Raw genomic sequence first — 21822 nt, forward strand, 5'->3', positions numbered from 1 at the left:
ATTTAAGAAGTAATTTACAAAAACATAGAGTATTATTTAAAATTTTGGCAATTAGAAAATTTATTAGGACATTATCACCTATGATAAAATACAAATTTTTTGTAAATCGGACAAATATTTTAGAAAATATTATAAATTATGGTTTTAACTACATACTGTACGGAGACTTATTTGAGTCAGTGTATATAAATTTACATATATGTATGTTGATAAATAGGAAACAATGTTTAATTAAAATTGTACTGAAAATGGGTACGATTTTACCCTTTAAATGTTCGAATTTCTAAAAAGTACTAAATTTGTATTTGTTATTTTTTGATAAGTTACGAATGTGATATAAATTGTATTAATATACATATCATAATTCTAATGAGAAAATAATTTTTTAAAAAAAGTATCAATTTTAGACACCGTTTTCATCCCCTCATTACCCGAATTTCTAAAAAGTACCGAAAGGATTTCTAATAGACTTTAATTAGAATAGGATAAATTTAAAGTTTTATTTGTATGGTCATTTCTTTCGAAGATAAATAGGTTAAGAGAAGGTTCTATGGGGTCAGTTTTTACCCTTTTAGATCTATAAAGTCTAGATTTGTAAAAAAGTACCAGACACCTATCAATTATTTTTTTGTATAATAGAGGATACATTTGGAATTTTATTTATATCTTTGCTTCTTTAGGAGATATAAAGGATACTAATTTTACCCTTTTTTACCCATTTCTTCCCCAAAATGTTCGAGTTTCCAAAAATCCCTTCTTAGTGGATCTATACAATGCCAAAGGAACCTATAACCAAAATTTCATGATTCTAGCTTTAATGGTTTGGGCGATGATGAATCAGTCAGTCAATCAGTCACACAAGCCTTTTATATATATAGATTGAGAGAAGGAGAATGGATAGTTAGCTGCTGGTTTCATACCTACATCCTGTACAAAAATATTTTAACAGATTAAAGGTGGTCAGAATAATTATGAATTTTACGTACATAGTTGTGGAACTAATTAAAATGTTCCTCGGATATTATTATTATTATTAGTCTACTAAAACCCACCTGCAAACAAATCAACTGTAGTAATGGGCGTCACAACAGTATTACATTCGACACCATTACAACTGGAACCATTTTTTTCATTTCCGTACACTATCCACGGTGAACCAGAATTCAACGAACACATAAATCCTATGTCGCAAAACAGAATTTGGATGTAAAACCATTTCTCTTCTGCAGGGCGATTTAATACGATTAACCTTAGAATCCAATACGCATATATTAGGATACATCCCACCAACAAGGGCGGCTTTAATGACAGAACAATTCGATTTGAGATTTATATAATGCATACTAAGATCAACTTTGCTATATATTAATTGTGATGATCTTAAGGATCCAACCAATTGAGTACGGATATTGCAGTCCTGTTCCAGCAGGCCATTCAAAATGAAATTATATTAAAATCAAAAACCAATTCCTTATTTCTAAAGTTATTTTTCCATTCTTGATACAGACGCAAGAATGTCAAGTGATCGGAAGGAATACCTTCAAATAAACGTTGTTTTTCTTTTTTTATATTATGACGCAATAAATCTTTGATGGGTTCATTTAAATGATTCATATAGTGTTGTGACAACTCTAAGGGATCTATTGTCGACATAAAGCCCACAATGGTTAGTACCGGAACCTTTGCTTGATAGAATACGAATTTCGACTAGCCACTACCGATGGGCGTCAACTTTTTTCTATTATGGATTATTTCATGGCAGAATAATTTGTCCAGTTTGTTTTTTCAACTTTAGCAGTCGTTTTCAAAACAATAACAAAAAGCCATCACTATACCCCCAAAGATAGGTAAATAACAAGGAATATTTTGGAAGTCAACAAGTATTTATCCTCTAATGTTTACATTTAACACAATCATTTAAAATAAAACTAAACATCTCTAGCGTGATGTAATAACTTAGTGCATCCTGATCTCTAGTATATTTTCCCAAATAAAAGGTTTTTGAAAATACATATTACAGAATATCAAGAAGATCTACATATGTCACATTTAAAGCAAAAAATGCAACTTTAACAGTCCTTTAGCCCATTCCGCAAGAGCAACGCCATGTAGATAATCCGGATAAAATGAATACGAGATGACAAAAGTTAATTTATTTTCAATAGCAGTTGGCGGTAACATGGCAGCCAGCAGTTCGCAGCGGGAAAAAGTGGCAGTAAAGAGGCCTTCCTAAAGGCATTATACACTAGTTCCATGAAACGTATACTAGTTCCGAAACAACTTCTTAGAATCAGTTTAAAAAAATGTCAAAAAGTTAAAAATTCATAAACTTATTTTTATCGAAATTGAAATCGCATTCATATGTATGTATATTTCTGCATATAACTGATTTATAAGTAACTAGCTTGCTGCCCGCTACTTCGTTAACGATAAATTTTTGGCATTAATTAAATTTTGAAAACAACACTTGTTGAAGCGTATTTTTTTACACACTTTTATTGTTGAGTGCTTTGTAATACACTCGGCGAATGTTTGTAAGACATTGAATTTATTTACAAAATTTAAATCAGAAGTACTAAATATAAAAATCTTAAAACTAACTAGAACTATGATAAGACCTCATGCGACTTAATGTGCATTCAACCTTATCAAGTGAAAATTCTTATCACTGCGTGGGTATAGCACGCAAGTGATAAAAATAAATATCATAATGGCATGTGTGACAAGACAAGGGTTGATTTATCTTATCTTAGTATTGCACACATGCGCTATCGCACTAAATATAAAGAATCATAAATTTAAATAATATAAAATATTTTATAAAATAAAAAATATAAAAAACATGTTCAAGTGATTTGAACATTCTGCCGGGGGAAAAAGTAAAATATGAATTGTAAAATGCTTAATAATAACTTATTATTTTATCCACAAAAGAATCCTTGGTTTGCTTCCTTTTCCGGAACTTGTGACAAAAATACCCTGGCACACATGACCACAATCTGGCCGTCTTCTCTTCTCCAGGCTTATATATTTTTAGTTTTTCTTCTTGTTGTCTTTCTTCTCTATCATCGGAGTCTGCTGCGGCACCATCTATTCCTTTCTTCTCAACAGCTTCCAGGACAATACCAGTATCATTGTTTTCATGTTCACCTTCTAATTTTAAAGGACCATCTCTATCTTTATCCAAATTTGATTTTTCTTCTGCATCTTGATTGTCATCACCGCCATCTGCTGCTTTATCGATAGCTACACACGAATAACCATCGAATTTCTGACACACAACCTCTATTTTGGTATTGGTGTGATGTACTGCTCGCGTTTGTGGACCATCTTTGGCTTTGTCCAAAACAATAGTTTCTTGTTCTTCTTCTTTGGCCTTTTCTTTATCCAGCACAGCACCAGTTACCCATGTTAGGTCGACTGCTAAAGCCTCATCACATTTGATGAAGGGCTTTTCTTCCGCAAAGACACCTTCAGCACCATCTGCGGTATTACTTATTGCAAATTTCATTGATAGTGTTGTTCCTAGATCTAAATGACTGGATGGATTTGCATAGACCGCAGTAGTTTTAGTATTTTCAATACCAATTTGCAATTGGTTATTTTCAGTTTTATGTTCTTCATCTCCAAAAACGATATCTTTGAATCTTATTTCATCAACAATATTGGATTCATCATATGAGGATTCATTTTCGTATTGATCATACAATGTAAAATCAACCACATCCGTGTTTTCTTCTTCAAAGTTTTCTTCGTTTCTGGCTATTGCACCTTCTTCGGCTTCAAATGCAGCTCTAGTTTTATTTAAAGAATCATCCTTGGAACCATCTGAATGCTTCTTTACTTCCTCTGTGGTTCTTTTAGAAAAGTTAGGATCATAAATAGTAAACTCAACCACATCTGTATTTCCCTCTTCAAAATGTTCTTCATTTGTAGCTATGGTACTTTCTTCTTCGTCTTTCTGATGAGTTTTCTCCTCATCAGCTGAGTTTATAGATTGACATTTCAAAATGCTAGTTCTGAAATCTTTAAACATTTCATCGATTTTTTCATAAATAGTTGATTCTGCCATTCCAGCTGCTTTAAGCATTCTTCGCTTAACATTTTCTTGCTTTGTTTTTTGGTTTGATTTTAGAATTGGAATCTGTTTAGATTTCCAATGATTGTTTTTTGTTTTATGATTTGACCACTGTTGAAAGTTAATTTTGTTTGCGACCACTGTCTGAAGCCGTGGCCAACGCTTATGGATATTAACTTATTTTTATTAAGTTAGTTTTTTTTATATTTTTGGAATCTGTTATAGATTTCCAGGTTTTTGTTGATAATAAATTTTATTTCAAATTTATTTTTAAAATCTTGATTGGTTTCCGCACCAATACAAGATTTTAATTTTTAGTTTTATTTTGACCACTGTTGTAAGCAGTGATCAATGCTTATAAATATTAACTTCTTTTTTAGTTAATATTTATTTTATTTTTTTTTTTTAATTTTTCTTCTAACGGACAGTGATTTCTATACGTCACTGATCCGGCTCGAAGGACCAAATGTTGAAGCGTATTTTTTTACACACTTTTATTGTTGAGTGCTTTGTAATACACTCGGAGAATGTTTGTAAGACATTGAATTTATTTACAAAATTTAAATCTGAAGTACTAAATATAAAAATCTTAAAACTAACTAGAACTATGATAAGACCTCATGCGACTTAATGTGCATTCAACCTTATTAAGTGAAAATTCTTATCACGCAAGTGATAAAAATAAATATCATAAAGGCATGTGTGACAAGACAAGGGTTGATTTTTCTTATCTTAGTATTGCACACATGCGCTATCGCACAAAATATAAAGAATCATAAATTTAAATAATATAAAATATTTTATAAAATAAAAAATATAAAAAACATGTTCAAGTGATTTGAACAACACTTTAAACGATTTTTTAATTAATATGGGATATACATACATATGTAAATAATTTTCACATATGTAGGTTTTTAGCAAATTTTTTATTCTCAAAATATCATACAATTTATTAAACTTATTGTTATCACTTCATATCACCTTTTTAATCTAATTTAAATAAATTAATTTTCATCAACATCCGAGATTTTGGATTAACAGGACAGAGCTACGTGCAACTTTGTGGCTTTGCCTCCGTAAAAAATACATACCTAAAACTAAAACGGCCCTAACTAAAAAAATTCAAATTGACAGTTTTATTTTCTGATGTATTGCATCAAACCAAATGTTCAAAACAAATTTAGACTTCGCTGGTCAAAATTAGCGATTTTATTGACGAAAAACAAAGGGCCCTATCTTCAAAAGCAGTTTTATATAAAGGCTACAAAACGTAACTAATCATTTGTAAATACAAATTGTAAATTGTCAAAATAACTGAGAGATTTACAGTTGAAACTAAACTTTCCATTTTAAATAGTTTTTTGCTTCTTCTGTAGAATTTAAAAAAATGTTAAATAGGGATTTTTGCTTTTTATGTGACGATATATGTATAAAAACAAATTATATTGTTTCTATCATATAACTAACTAAATTGTTATTTTTGTATAGTGAAAGATTTCTATATTTGACTGTATTATTGAACAAAATATGTATATTGAAATTGAAATTTTTTGTGTAAAAATATTTGCTAGTTTTTTATTACTGAGACCACTTTTTTTGAGTACGGAGCCAAATAAATATACCTTGCCTCGGGAACCGTTTTTGGAAAATTTTATTAAAAACTTTAGTAATTAAATTGTGGACGTATTTTGACACCTACAAAATTTCGCTCTCATGGATAATATTGACTAAAAAAGGTAAATTTTTTAATAAATTTTTGGTCTAAACAAATTGTTTTTTTTAAGCTCTACTTAACAGCATAACAATAAATAATATTTAAATTAAAGATCCAAAATGTTTTTAATCACTACATTACATATAATTATTTTTATAGAAAATTCAAAATGTACCATTGAGTTCCTTATGGATTTTTACTTATAGATCTTTCGTTTTTTGTTTCTAGATTTAATGTAAAAGAAAATTTAAAGAGTACCATTGAGAAAAAAGTACTTTCATATAGGTTTTAATTCACGTAGGACCGTTTATTATATTGTAGAAATCTCAAAAAGAGATATTATAGAAAATTCAGAAAGTACCAGTTAAACAATAAAAAGTACCAAAGTACTTTCATACACATTTCCTTTCATTCAGAACCCTGCATGCTAAATTTGATGTTTCTAAGACCAATATTATCGATAATCCAAAAAGGACCTTTAATGTTTATTTAATATTTTTGGGAATAATTACTTTAGAAATCTCCAAAATTACCGGCTGAAGAACGAAAAAGTAAAAAATATTCCCTTTGTGCAGATTTCCATTCAACTGGAACCCTGTGTGTTTAATTTTATGCCTCTAAGTCCAATTATATAGAAAAATCAGAAAGTAGAGCGAAAAAGTACCAAAAGTCCCTTCTTATAGATTTCCATTCACTCCATATTTTATGTTTCTACGAAAACGAAACAAAAAAGAACCAAAAAACACTTATTTTTTAATTTATATTTCAATATTATAGAAAACTCAAAAAGTACCAGCTGAAGAACATTCATACAGATTTCCATGAACAGAACCCTGCGTGTTTAATTTTATGTTTCTGACCAATATTTTTGAAAGCTAAAAAAAAACACCTTTTGAAAAACTACAAAGTACCCAAAAAGTCCTCTTATATTATAGAAAACATAAAAGGTATTCGTTGAAGAACGAAAAAATACTAAAAGATCGTATTTAGATACTCACACACTGTGGACCCTTCATGTTCAATTTCATGTTTCTAGGTTCAACACTCTATCGTTCCATGTTGTATATTCTCATTAAACGTTTAGTTAATACCAGTAAAAGATCGAAAAAGTCACCAAAAGTCTCATATTATAAATTCTTAAAACTAATTTTAAAAAAGTGTTCAGTGTTTAACAATATCAATGAAATGAACAAACTTAAAAACGTAATGCAATGAAGTTTTGTTTAAAAAAAATCTTACTTAAATTATCTACCCTCTAACCATTTGGCAGTATTTGGTTTAAAATGTTAAAAAAAGATAACTATTTAACATGACGTTTAAGAGCATACATTCATCGTGTTGTATAGAACGGTTGAAAATCTATTATCTCATTGGAAGAGTTGTATATTTTGTCCTTATGCTTTGGTGTTGATTGTTTTGAAGGTTTCGAAGTTTTAGTTATAGCTGCATAGGTTGAGGGATCTAGTGGTATTTAAATCATCCGAATTTTCCGATTTAATAAAACGATCTAATAAGTTGATTCTTTTAGCTTGATTACTACTATTGCTGTTGGTGCTGCTGCTGGTGTTGGTGGTGACACTAGAAACATCATCCGCTAAATCGCTTTGAGTTATATTTAATGAATTATCTTTATTATAGCACGGATCAGGACTGTTATATTTATTATTACTTAAAATTGGCCAATTTTCCGCCTTATCAAAGATATTTTCCTCATTATCTGAAATTGGTTTCCAACGTGGTATATCTTCGGCAGTTTCAAAAGAATCAGTGCATGGTTTCTCACTGCTATTAGAACTATTCAAGGATAACAAAGCCGTGTCCCCCAGTAATGTATGATACTGCTGTAAACGTTGATCTTTAAGTTGAAGCGAATTTGATGTTTTGTTAGCCGAAGTAGTGGAAAAAGACTCACTATTATCTCGGGCAGTACTAAATGAATTTAAAGATGAAGTAGTGCTAACAAAAGATGTATTACAGCTAGTTTCCGCTACAGAAGCTAAAGAATCATTGTGATCATTTTTAAATTCGCTGGAAATACTATTATTGCAGCTATCAAAACCCGATGAGGTATCCGACACCTTTTCCTTTAATTTAAAAACATTATTATCAAAAAACAAAGCCACTTTTCTACGACCATTCTGCACTAGTTTGATTTTATTTTGCACTGGAAATGTTGCCATAGTTACTTTTTGATTTAGAGGTTGTTCAACACTTACACCCATGCCACAGTAACGCATCATACCAATTGTTTCCTGTTCAATTTTCTTATTATTTTCCCAATCATCAATAGTGGGTTGTTCACCCACCGGTTTGGTGCTAGCCATACGTTGTACTTGTTGTATTGCATGCAACTTTCCATTTATTTTCGTGGTGGCTTTCCACCTTTTTGTTGGCAGCATATTCTGTATGGTTTTTGGGTCTTGGATAACTACTGTGTTGAGGTTCGGAGAGGACCCCGTATATGAAGTCATGATGTGGTTGTAAATTTACCACCTCTTCTTCGAAGTCGGTTGTAGGTATCCAAGGCATTTAAGTTCTTTAAAAATTTGTTTATTTTGAGAGCCTGTAATAGAATGCTGTTAGTTTTTCTTTTATTTAGAAAAGCAACAAAACGAAACAGTTTTTTTAAGGATATCATCCAATTTGTTTTGTTTTTTGAATTATAACTGAAAATTTTTAAACTGAATCGTGGAAAATTTATTTTTTTAACCGTTTTTAATAAAATAACGAATGATTGCTTAGAACCGGTTCCAATGATGTGACTATTGTGAAAGAATAGTGTTGCCGCCACTGGCAAAAATTGCTAAAAATATTATTTTTTGATTGTGTAAACTACGTATTTGCTATGTAATCTTTTACAATTGCAAATGTAATTTTTTATATTTTCGGAGTTAATGGTTCCCGCGACAGTTATAACTCGATTTTATTTCAATATATTTAATTTGTACTTAGTTGGCTAGCGTGGTGATAAGTCTTCAGTGCGAAAGATTATTTTAAAATTATTAATTGTATTAACTCTAGTGGTTTCCATACCAAAAAGTGAGTTGTTAATTTGAAGTTAAAATTATGTTTATAAATTTCCTCATGATTTAATATGTATTTTTATAGGAATTTTAATATAAGAAACATTGGATTAATAAATTTGTGTTGAGATTTAAACCAGTGTCTCTTTATTCAAAATCCAGTGGAAATCTTTAGCGAGGCTGATTCCTCACCCCAACAAATAGTTTACGGAATTCTCGCCATAATTTACGATAGAAGCGATTGATTTTTTAGTACTGAAAAGACATTTTGGGTAAAAAATATTTTTTTTCCTCTTCTTTCTTTAGTGAAGAAGAAAATCAGAGAAAACCCCTTTACTCGAAACAGATTATCGATAAATCGAGTTAATAGTCGCTTTTTGATGAAAAGTCGTTTTTAAAGAAATTTAATTTTTAGCAAAGATAAGAATTTTTAGAGAATAATTAGAATTTTGTAGGAAAAGAATAATAAGAAATTGGACTATGACATTGTTTTACAACAATAACATTTTCTCTTTGACGAGTTCTGTGTGAATTCAACACTCTGGTGAAAGTTTGACTCTCTCACAAAACTTTTTCGCGAAAATATGAAAATAATTTCACTTCTTACACATTTTCTCACTCACACAACGCAGATTTGCAGATTTTTACACCTTTGAATAGGCTGAATAGTTTTATTTTTTGTAAACGAGAAATATATTTTTTTAATTTTTTGACAATTAATTTTTGAGGAATGTATACATTATTTACTCGGGGGAGTTTTCCAGATTTTTCCTACCGAGCGCGTCCCCGGGTGGCGGATAGGGGGTGGTGATGGACCATCTGTCCTCTCCCAGCTTTAATTTCACTTAAGCTGAGGGAGGGCAGATTGTCCACCACCTGGGAATATTATATTCCCCGCGGACCAAAAAACTGGAAAAAAAAAAATATGGAAAATAAAAATAAAAAGATAAAAGTTACGGTGCAGGGCCTAAATAACCCAGTACCGGCGGCAAGTGTTGATCTACTCGCGAGTCACGTGTCGTCGTCATCCTGCAATCGTGAGCAGAATACTACTACGGAGGTGGGTACCTTGGCCTCCGTGGCGGACAATGCGTCAAGTGTACAGCATGCCGCTGGCAAAAATATAGGGGTGAAAGAGAAGGATGTACTCGGAGAGAGCTCTAAGCTACCTCAGCCTTTAAATATAGGTGAGGGTTCCGACTCTGAATCCTCAGATGATAATAATAATAATACCATTATAGCAAATCCCAAAAAGGATGAAGTAGAGCAAATGGTGAAAGAGGTGAGTGATAGCATAGCTAAACTACCTATTACTAAGAAAAGACTTTCTGGAGCACAGAGGAGGAAGTTGAAAAAGATGCTTCAGGAAATCATAGTTAGTCAATCCCACGACACTCCAAAGGAATCGGACTCTCTCACAAGATCTGAGGCAAAAAGGATCAGGTCACCCGAGGAGTTGACAACTGAGAATAAGCCTAAGAAGAAAAAGAGCTCCCCGTCTTCTAATACACAGTCGAAGCCAAGCCATACTTCACTCAAAGGAATCTCAAGTGAGAATCCTGCGAGTAAGGGTGACAACGCCAAGCCAGATATTCCGAAGACGAACACGTCGGCGAAATCAACCTCGAAGGTAAGGGAATCTCAAAAGAAGCCCCGAAAAACGAGGAATGAGAAGCTAGACGGAGGAAAAGGTAAAGAGCCGCCATCTTACGCCAAAGTTGCCAGAAGTAGGCACCGGGACGATCTCTGCTATGCAGTTTACGATGCCGGTAATCCGACAGGCAAAATTCCAATAGACCAACAGAGTAAAATAGAAGACCTGGTCAACAATAAGATAGTGGACCATGCAATAGCTTCAAAGGGCAAACAACCAATAGAGAGCGAGAGCTGCGAGTTCAGCATGGGCGTGATGTTGATGAGGTTGGCATCTCACCAATGTGTTAGCACCCTAAAGAACTTGGTGGAAAGTATCCCTCCTCCCTGGGACGGCGCTAGGCTGGGACTGGCAAAGAAGAGCGAGCTTCCGGTGCTCCTAAAGTCCACTGTCTACATAAAAGGATGGGGCAGTAAACTGGCTAATGAACGTATACTGGAAATTCTTGGAGGTCAAAATGCTGAGCTGGCCGTGGAAAAATGGGATGTCTTTTACAGGAAAGAAGAACCTGAGGGAACTTTATTTGTAATAGGTATCGACCAGAAATCCATGGCTAGTCTTGCCAAGAATAAAGGTAGGGCTTACTTCGCCTCTAAATCTGTCATATTCAAAATTGGGAAGGTGCCGATTGGAAGGGCTGTTACAACAAGCCTCGATAAGGACACTAAAAAACCTAAGACCACAGTATCCACTACTGATAACGTTGAGGAGTCAAATCCTAAAATCGAGGAATTTACCATTAACTCGCCAGAAGAAAGTGTAGTTGCCCTTTCCAAAATTGGGAAGGCGCCGATTTAAAGGGCTGTCAAAACCGGCCCCGACAAGGACACTAAAACACCTAAGACAGTACCCAAAGCATCATTAGCAAGTACTAGCAATGTTGAGGAGTCAAATCCTAAAAGCGAGGAGGAAATCACTCACCCGCCAGAAGACAGAACAGCAATGCTCTCCAGAATTGGGAATGTGTCTATTAAAAATACTGCTATTCCTATGCCTGATAAGGACACCGCAGTGCCATCAACAGTACTCACTGCATTAATAGCCACTTCAGGCTATCCGGAGGAGTCAAATCCAAAGAGCGAGGAGGTGACCACCAACTCGCTGGAAGACAGTTTAATGGATGACCATGATTGAGGTTATCCAAATAAACCTCCATCGGAGCGAGACAGCTACCAACGCTCTGATGGCTAAAATCAACACAGGTAAAATACATATAGCTTTAATCCAGGAACCTTGGACGATTCGCAACAAGGTTTCTGGATTAAATCACGTAAATTTCCAACTTTTCTACGCTGATACAGGATCTCGCCCGAGAACATGTATCTTATGTCACAAGAACTTATGTTTTCTCCTCTCAACAGGATTATCAACATCGGATGCAACGGTGCTGAAGCAAGGTCGAGGCAACATATACCTTGCATCTATTTACCTGCCTTTCGATTCTCCGACCCTACCACCAACGTCGGATCTGATGAAACTGGTTGAAGAGGCACAAAGGAAAAATAAGAAAATTGTAATAGGTTGTGATGCCAACTCGCATCATGTAGCTTGGGGTAGTACAAACACCAATCGCAGGGGACAAGCCCTCATGGATTTCTTTAATACTAAAGACTTGATAACATTGAACTTAGGTAATAAAGCTACCTTCGTCAATAGAATCAGAGAAGAAGTATTAGATATAACTATATGTTCAGAAGAGCTTATAAACGAAATTCAGGATTGGAGAGTTTCGGACGAGCACTCCTTTTCTGATCATCGGTACATAAGATTCAAAATACTAAGGCCACCACCAAAGCCGATAAAGTTTCGGAATAAGTCTAAAACTAATTGGACAATGTTCGGGGCCTTACTAAAGAACCGTTTAGGTCAGGACACTTTTCAGTGTCGAAATAAAGAGGATATAGATGCCAAAGTGGAAACGTTCACAAGTGCCCTGGTTGAATCGTTCGAGGACAGCTGCCCTCTGCGAGAGCGGAGATCTGCCCAGGAAAAACCCTGGGTAACTGGGGAGATCCGGAACCTTGGGAAGACTCTTCGCAAACTATTTAACCGGGCACGGCGTAAAAAGACCGCAGTATACTGGGATGAGTATCGTAATAAACTTGGTGAATATAAGAAAATCGTTCGAAGAGCCAAACGAGACTCCTGGAAACTTTTCTGTGAACAGGTAGATAGCGTAAATGACGTATCGAAGATAAAAAATTCCTATCCAAAACTCATGTCCAACCGGAATCTATGATCGATGACACGGGCAGGAGGCTTGAGGATATGGAGGAGACAATGAAACTCCTAATGGATTCTCATTTCCCACCCGGTATATCGAATAACATAGATGAACCGATATTGGAGGAAGGGGAGGGTAACACGGAAATAGTTATTACAACTGACATGGTTAAAGGGGCAATCAAGAGCTTTGCTCCCTATAAAGCTGCAGGGCCGGATGGAATTTTCCCGGCACTTTTGCAGATGGAGGCGGGACTGGTTTCCGTACATCTGTCACAGATATTCACTGCATGCTTAAAATTGGCATATACCCCAGTTAAATGGCAGGATGCAAGGGTAATATTTATACCCAAACCAGGGAAACCTAGCTATGCGACACCTAAGTCCTATCGACCGATAAGTCTTACGTCCTTCCTACTTAAAACCTTGGAACGGATAGTCGATAGCATGGTTAAAAGCAGCATACCATACAATGACCTTAAATATAAGCAGCATGCTTATGTAAAGGGACGATCGGTGGAAACCGCTTTAAATGAAGTTGTCCACTACATAAGTGAATCTTTCGATAGCAAACTGTATACACTGGCAGTATGCATTGACATCGAAGGCGCTTTCAATAACGTGCACACTGATACCCTTATCCAATCCCTAGACCAGTTTTATGTTGACCGGGTGCTCCGTAACTGGATCAACTACATGCTAAGGAACAGATGGATAAGCTGCGAGATGTACGATATAACTATCAGGAAAAAGGTATTTCGCGGTATACCACAGGGTGGCATTTTGTCACCTTTACTCTGGGTCACCACGATTAATAGCCTCCTAAGGACCCTAACCGAGAAAGGACTTAGACCTGTCTGCTATGCAGACGATGTCGTAATACTTTTAAAGGGAAAGGATCCAAATTACTTGTGTAGAAGAGCTGAGGAGGCTCTGAATACGGCCTTGAGCTGGGCTCAACCGAGAGGCCTCAATGTTAACCCGGCGAAGACGGAAATCTGTCTTTTCACAAGAAAGACAAAAATTTCTACATATACTGAACCTTGCTTCTTGGGCAAGAAGATACCGGTGACAGACAAAGTTAAGTACTTAGGTGTAATACTTGACCGGAAATTAAAATGGAGACACCACATAGAGGATAGGATCAACAAGGCACATCGGTGCTGGGCGATATGTAGGAGAACCATAGGCATGAAATGGGGTCTTAGTCCTACTATGACAAATTGGCTTTATAAAAGTGTAATTAGACCAATTCTAGCTTATGCTTCAATAATCTGGTGGACTGCTTTGGAAAAAAAGTGTAATATCAAACTACTACAGGGAGTTCAGCGTACATGCTGCTTGGGTATAAGTGGTGCCATGTGTACTACTTCAACCAAGGCTCTGGAAACGTTGCTAGATATTCCACCCATTGAAACATATATAAGATATGAGGCGGCGCTTACAGCCGAACGGCTCTTTACTTTAGGCGAACTGGCCAAAAACGGTTATAGGACACGTCATCAATGTATACTGGACACATTGGAAGGTTATACACATTCATCGGACGTGCCTGATCGCATACCAGACACTGAATATGTCGGAAACTTTGAAACGCTAATCCCAGATAGAATGTCTTGGTCAAGCGGAACATTAGAGCAAATACCAGTAGGAATCCGTTGCTACACGGATGGCTCTAAATTAGGGGACAAAGTGGGTCTGGGGTTCTATATTGAAGACCCAGAAACAGAAATATACCACCGTTTACCTAATCATAACACAAGCTTCCAGGCAGAAGTACGAGCAATAACGGAATGTGTAAATTGGATTAGAATAAATATGGCGCCCACAGGGCTTAATATATTTACCGACAGCCAGAAGGCAATTTGTGCGATATCAGGTGATAGAATTAAATCTAAGACCGTATTGGATTGTAAGAAAGCTTTAACTGAATACTCTCCCAGAGGTAAGGTTCACATCATATGGGTACCAGGCCACTCGGGAGTAGTCGGCAACGAAAGGGCGAATGTAATAGCTTTAAAGGGAAGGGAGCTCGATGTAGTTAACCTGACAAACGCAAAACCATTCGACGCAACAAAAGCTGAATTAAAAATATGGATGAGAGAATCCCATAAGGCCTCTTGGAATAATGAAACGGTGGGTAGAACCACAAAGATTCTATGGGGTGACCCTGATGAGAGCAAGACGAGAAATCTTCTCAAAATGAGCAAGTCTGAGGTTAGTATGATGGTACGTATTCTCAGTGGACACACAGGATTACGAGCACATCTATACAAAATTGGACGTGCGAATTCAGACGAATGTAGAGCATGTGGAGAGGACAGTGAAACTCTGGAGCACTTTCTTTGCCATTGTCAGGCATTCGTCGAAGTTAGATCCAAGTATCTTGGAAGTGATGTTATTCCAGAAATAACATTCTTAACCAACACCGATTGGAAGATTCTTAGGAATTACGTCCAGGAAACTGAGTTTCTGAACATGGAAAAATAATACATTCAGTGAACATTTTTTTTTTTTTTTTTTTTTTTTTTTTTTTTTTCTTGAATTGGAGCGCACAACAGGCCCGATAGTGGCCTAGGTGTATTTCTTCTGATTTGATGTAGTATACATCCTCCTATCAACCTACCTACCTACCTACCATACATTATTTAAAAATAAAACTAAAAAAAAAAACGAAGTTGTAAATTTGAGTATTGAAAATGAGAAATAAATTTAAAATAAACATAATATTTTGCAAAAAAGCTAATAAAAAAATTTTAAAATGTATTTATTAATTTTTACAGATCAAATGTGCAATAAAAACATTGAAAAATCTGTGAAAGTATAAATTTAAATGTTTTATATTTTTCCTAAAATTTTTAAGTACGTTTTTATGCAACTATGTAGGTTTGGAAACAGTGGTGAAAGTGGTTGAAGATCCTTATACAAAAATTCTACCAATACATTCTTAGAGTTAAGTACCGAATGACAACTCCTTTTAGTGAAAAATTACAATTTTTAGTAAAAATATGGATTTTTTAGTGGAAATTTAAATTTTTGATGAAAATTTAGGGGGTTATTTAGTATTATTTTCATATAAATTATTTTTGTATTTTGACAAATTTTTTATGAAAATATTTTAAACGCTAGGTGAAGTGTTAAATTTAATTTTTGTAAAAAATTTAAATTTATAGTGAAAATTTTAATTTTTAGTGAAAATTGTAGTTATTGTGAAAAATTTAAATTTTAAGTGAAGATTTTCAGTAAAAAAAATTTTTGGCCAGTTTTTAGCGTAAAATTACTTTTTTTAATATCTTTTAGTGGAAAACTGATTTTGGGATGAAATTTGTTGAGCCATGTCCGTCCGTTGTTGTTGTTGTTATAACAGCTAAAACTATATAACAATTCAATGAGGGGGTTGTCTGAACAGTTGAATATTAGGTGAGTATCGTGGCGACCCAGTCCACATGCTGGGCATTCATTAGGTACGGCACGGTCTATGCGGGACCAGTAGGCATTAAGCCTGTTGCCACATCCCGATCTAAGTAGTGCCAGAACTACTCTGGTCTGCTATAGACGGTAGAGGTCCTCCATGAACGACATTCATACGGTATCCTGCGACCACGGTATTGATGGCGTCTCTATGAATGTCGTTCAAAGCTGACGTATACGAGAATCGATCCTGCACATAACTACTTATGTTTTCCTCGTATACACGAAGGACCTTCCTGACATGCTCCGGAGGAGCAGCCAGCTGTGTGATGTTAAAGTTGGTATAACTCCTCAGGTGATATCCTAGGAGGAATTGTTTAGTCAACTTGACTTGGAAAACCTTCGTTTTCTCATGTAGGCGAAGTTCTGAGGTAATTTGCGAACAGTCCAGTCAGTTACAGTCCTTAGGACAGCATTGACCAGAATCGAGCAGCATAATTAACCACTGACCGGCTTCCAACTGTGTGATGTTATAGTTGGATGACTCCTCTGGTGATATCCTAGGAGAAATTGTTTAGTCAACAGGACATTGTGTTTCTTGACTCGGAAAACCTTCGTTTTCTCATGTAGGCGATGTTCTGAGGTAATTTGGGAACAGTCCGTTACAGTCCTTAGGACAGCATTGACCACAATGGAGCAGCATAATTAACCACTGGCCGATCGTTATAGATGTAGCCAAAAAGGTTTCTTTAACCATGCACCAAGTGTTGCCGACTAGCAACAAGTATGTCCGATTGTCTGTTGAAAACACGATAAGGTCCCAATGGGAGAAGCTTAAAGGGCTGACATTTTCCACAAATAATCTCTATTGATAAGGTTTGTTTCGAATTGAAAATGGACAATATTAGGCAGGAATTTTATCCACTGAAGTGTATCGAACACAAGATAGCTTTTCTGCATATACAAATTTTTCTGTCTCAAGTCTTTATAGCAAATACATGCATGACCATAACCTCAAATTGTGATTACAAAACATGATCTTGCTTTCATTATACATATTTGAGGTTATGAGAAGTTTTATTAATATGTACATATATCAATTTGAAGACCTAATACTAGAGCAGCAGTTTACGTTTTCTTATAGCAATTCTGAGTTTGCGGGAGAGTTAGATAAAGGGAATAACAAGGGATACATAAACTTGCTCGTATTCCGAAATTCCATTTTTTTTCTCATTCGTACAAAAAGAAATCAATGACAAGCATTGAACTCATAGTTTTTATATGGAATTTAGGTCGAAGAATTGACCTTGCTATTAAAAAATAATCAAGTTCTGCACTTGACACCAAGCAATATATTTGATAAGTTCTTGGAGTCATTGCCTAGTTGAAATCTACATTATGGAAGCATAACTGTTTTCATCTATTGTTTAATAAGGCATCATACCATGAGATATCCTACTTCGTTTCATTTGGTTCTTTTCGGGTCCTTTCCGCATCATTACCAAACGAACTGATTTTATTTTCGATCCTCAAAAGAACTTTTTTTCAGCAAGAGGAAATTATTCTAAGACTAACTTTATATTACATGTTTTAAGGTAGGTATTTATTTATTGACGTTCATTATTATCCAATAAAGTGTTCTTTAATTGGTATCAAAAAATGAAAGGTTATAAAGTTTGCGAACAACAATTCGTCTCGTCCTGTTAATTGTAAAAGTAATTCTAGACTAAACATGGGTAAAGACCTAAAAAATTCTAGACATGTGTCTATATAAAACTTAATTTCTTTACAAATAAAAGCGAACGATCGATACCGTATTAAAATAAACAAACTCTTCATTATAAAGAGAATATTTTTTTTTTTAACTACGACTTATAGTTTCGTTTTGTTGTCTTCGCAAATTATATAAAATTTTAGTTTTTTTACAAAATAACTGTAAAACTTACGGTACTTGTTTGATTCTGTCTTGAAATTGTATTTGTGTTTTCTTGTTGCCACAAAATTTAACACTGTTTTAATTTTTTTAAATAAAAAATTGCTTAGGTTTGCACTTACATTTGTTTTCACAAAAAGTTGACCTGCTTTAAAATGTTTAATAACAAAATTAAGATTAGTTTAATTTGTATTTGTAATAAACTTTATAAATTTAACATTTTACAGCTTGATTACAATTGGAACCACAACCGCTTTCGACAATGAGTTTTTATACATTTTGTATGGAGAGCAAAATATCGTCTTGTGGTTGGCTACATTGTGGTTGAGATAGATTCTATTCTATTTTTATTGCGCTCTCTGGCGATCCTCTCATTGATTCTCTTATTCAAGGTGAATTCAGATAAGATGGTGACCAAGATATATTAATTATAAGGTAGTGTTATCAGAACAGCTGATCCTTTTTTGCTATTATGTTCATTTTTTACCGTGGTGTATAATTAATGTCAAACTTTGTTTACATTTTGTAAATGTCAAACTTTTTTTTTCATTTTGTTAATGTCAGACTGGATTCATTTTGTGTTTTTAATCTTTAAAATTTTAAACATAAAAATAAATTATAAATACATTCAAATTTATAAACATTTTTTGTTTAATATAAATTCGCTTTGATTTATTTGTCAGCTGTTTTTGAAAATTTTCCCTTACAGTCAATTCGCCTTCAAGTGCAGGCCCAATGTCAAACTACATATAAAAAAATATAACCAATTCGCTTGGTATTCTGAATTCGCCGATGACACTACCTTATAAAATTAATATACCTTGGTGGTGACAGTTCGGCAACAACAAAATTTTCCATGTAATTTGTTTTTGCATTTGGTACGCACTGATGTCAAAAACAATAATTGCGGCGAATTCATTTAATGAAAATATTTTGAGGAATTTTTATATTTAAAAAAAATACATATAAAAATATTAAAATTTGTGAATATACCCTGAATGGAATAATGTTTGTTCCAAATGAAAAAATCTACTCCGGCAGATTAATTTGCAAAACGTAAGTTTGTGCCTAAAATTATGTAAAATTTATATTTTTGTGAAAAATAAACATAAAAATGTAAAAATTTATGGAAAAAATATATACTGAATGAAAGAATCTTTGTTGTAAATGGAAAATTTTACTCCGGCGGAGTAATTTTTAAGATTTACACGTTGTAGTCAGCTGCCGCCGGACGGGTAATTACCTCATATGGGTTTTGTTATAAAAAGCGTTCCGGAACAGAATTTTGTTAGTTATTCACATTATATATACGGTGTAAATATAAAACAATTTATTAAATTTTTTTTAGATCTCAAAATTTGACCATAACGTAAAAGACAGCTGCCGCCGGTCGGGTAAATACTTCATGTGGGTTTTTTATATAAAGTGTTCCGGAACAGATTTTTTTTAGTTAATCGCTTTATCTACAAAGTGTAAATATAAATTATAAAACAATACTGTTTAATTTGTTAACATTTAATAGAAAAAATATTATTGTTATATTAAGTTGGTACATGCGTACCAATTATTCATTATTTATATAAGAAAAATATTTATTTACAAAATGCTTGGTATTTTCAGATTTTTTACATAAATTATTCAAAATACTAACTAAGTTTTTCTCCGTTTTAACGGAAATTTTTAAATATAACAAGTCAGAGTGCCATATTCGGCTGAGCCGAATCTTACATACCCTCCACCAGCTACTTTTATATTAATACTTTTCTAATTGATCAAATATTTGTAGAAATAAGTTTTCTCATGTCTTAAATAGAAAAAATCCCAAGATTTATTTAATTTTGTAATAAGTTATGAGTATTTATGTGATTTTCTGAAGGGAAACATGTATAGGACCGACCGCACCCATCTTATGAACCGATCGTGAAAAAATCTTGAAATATAATTTTTGTATACAAAACTAATATTTCTATATGTGAGAGCAATACTTGTATCAAACTTTATATGGATATTTTAATTTAGTAATGAGTTATGTGTGTTTAAGTGATTTTCGGGATTGGACCTTGTACGGAGCTATGACCAATTATGGACCGATCGGAAAAAAAATTTGATAGTAATTTTTATATATGTGAGAGCAAAACATGTACCAAATTTTATATGGATATTTTAATTTAGTAATGAGTTATGTGTGTTTAAGTGATTTTCGGGATTGGGCCTTGTATGGGAGCTATGACCAATTATGGACCGATCGGAAAAAAAATTCATAGTAATATTTCTGTGCATATGAGCAATACTTGTACCAAACTTTATACGGATATTTTAATTTAGTAATGAGTTATGTGTGTTTAAGTGATTTTCGGGAGGGGACCTCGTATGGGAGCTATGACCAATTATGGACCGATCGGAAAAAAATTTCGTAGTAATATTTCTGTATATATGAGCAATACTTGTACCAAATTTTATATGGATATCTTGATTTAGTAATGAGTTATGTGCGTTTAAGTGATATTCGGGATGGAACCTTATATGGGAGCTATGACCAATTATGGACCGATCGGAAAAAAATTTCATAGTAATATTTCTGTGCAAATGAGCAATACTTATTCCAAATTTTATATGAATATCTTGATTAAGTAATGAGTTATGTGCGTTTAAGTGATATTCGGGAGGGAACCTTATATGGGAGCTATGACCAATTATGGACCGATCGGAAAAAATTTCATAGTAATATTTTTGTGCATATGAGTAATACTTATTCCAAATTTTATATGGATATCTTATTTTAGCAATGAGTTATGCGCGTTTAAGTGATTTTCGGGGAGGGTCCTTGTATGGGAGCTATGACCAATTATGGACCGATCGGAAAAAAAATTCATAGTAATATTTCTGTGCATATGAGCAATACTTGTACCAAACTTTATACGGATATTTCAATTTAGTAATGAGTTATGTGTGTTTAAGTGATTTTCGGGAGGGGACCTCGTATGGGAGCTATGACCAATTATGGACCGATCGGAAAAAAATTTCGTAGTAATATTTCAGTATATATGAGCAATACTTGTACCAAATTTTATATGGATATCTTGATTTAGTAATGAGTTATGTGCGTTTAAGTGATATTCGGGAGGGAACCTTATATGGGAGCTATGACCAATTATGGACCGATCGGAAAAAAATTTCATAGTAATATTTCTGTGCAAATGAGCAATACTTATTCCAAATTTTATATGAATATCTTGATTAAGTAATGAGTTATGTGCGTTTAAGTGATATTCGGGAGGGAACCTTATATGGGAGCTATGACCAATTATGGACCGATCGGAAAAAAATTTCATAGTAATATTTCTGTGCAAATGAGCAATACTTATTCCAAATTTTATATGAATATCTTGATTAAGTAATGAGTTATGTGCGTTTAAGTGATATTCGGGAGGGAACCTTATATGGGAGCTATGACCAATTATGGATCGATCGGAAAAAAATTTCATAGTAATATTTCTGTGCATATGAGTAATACTTATTCCAAATTTTATATGGATATCTTATTTTAGCAATGAGTTATGCACGTTTAAGTGATTTTCGGGGAGGGTCCTTGTATGGGAGCTATGACCAATTATGGACCGATCGGAAAAAAATTTCATAGTAATATTTCTGTGCATATCAGCAATACTTATTCCAAATTTTATATGAATATCTTAATTTAGTAATGAGTTATGCACGTTTAAGTGATTTTCGGGAAGGGTCCTTGTATGGGAGCTATGACCAATTATGGACCGATCGGAAAAA

General features: G+C 33.9%; 1 protein-coding gene across 1 annotated transcript; it reads right to left on the reverse strand.

Moving 5' to 3' along the window:
* Positions 1 to 7228: 7228 nt before the first annotated feature.
* On the reverse strand, positions 7229 to 18094 carry LOC119612505. The gene is given in 3 exon segments (XM_037968313.1): positions 7229 to 8168; positions 8170 to 8358; positions 18053 to 18094. Coding segments are annotated over 2 exon segments (1095 nt in total). The 5' UTR covers positions 8325 to 8358; positions 18053 to 18094.
* Positions 18095 to 21822: the final 3728 nt, after the last annotated feature.

The sequence above is a fragment of the Lucilia sericata genome, unplaced genomic scaffold (genome assembly GCF_015586225.1).
Source record: "Lucilia sericata isolate MDLA Ls3-8-SP2 unplaced genomic scaffold, ASM1558622v1 Contig001718F_arrow, whole genome shotgun sequence".
NCBI classification, from domain to species: domain Eukaryota; kingdom Metazoa; phylum Arthropoda; class Insecta; order Diptera; family Calliphoridae; genus Lucilia; species Lucilia sericata.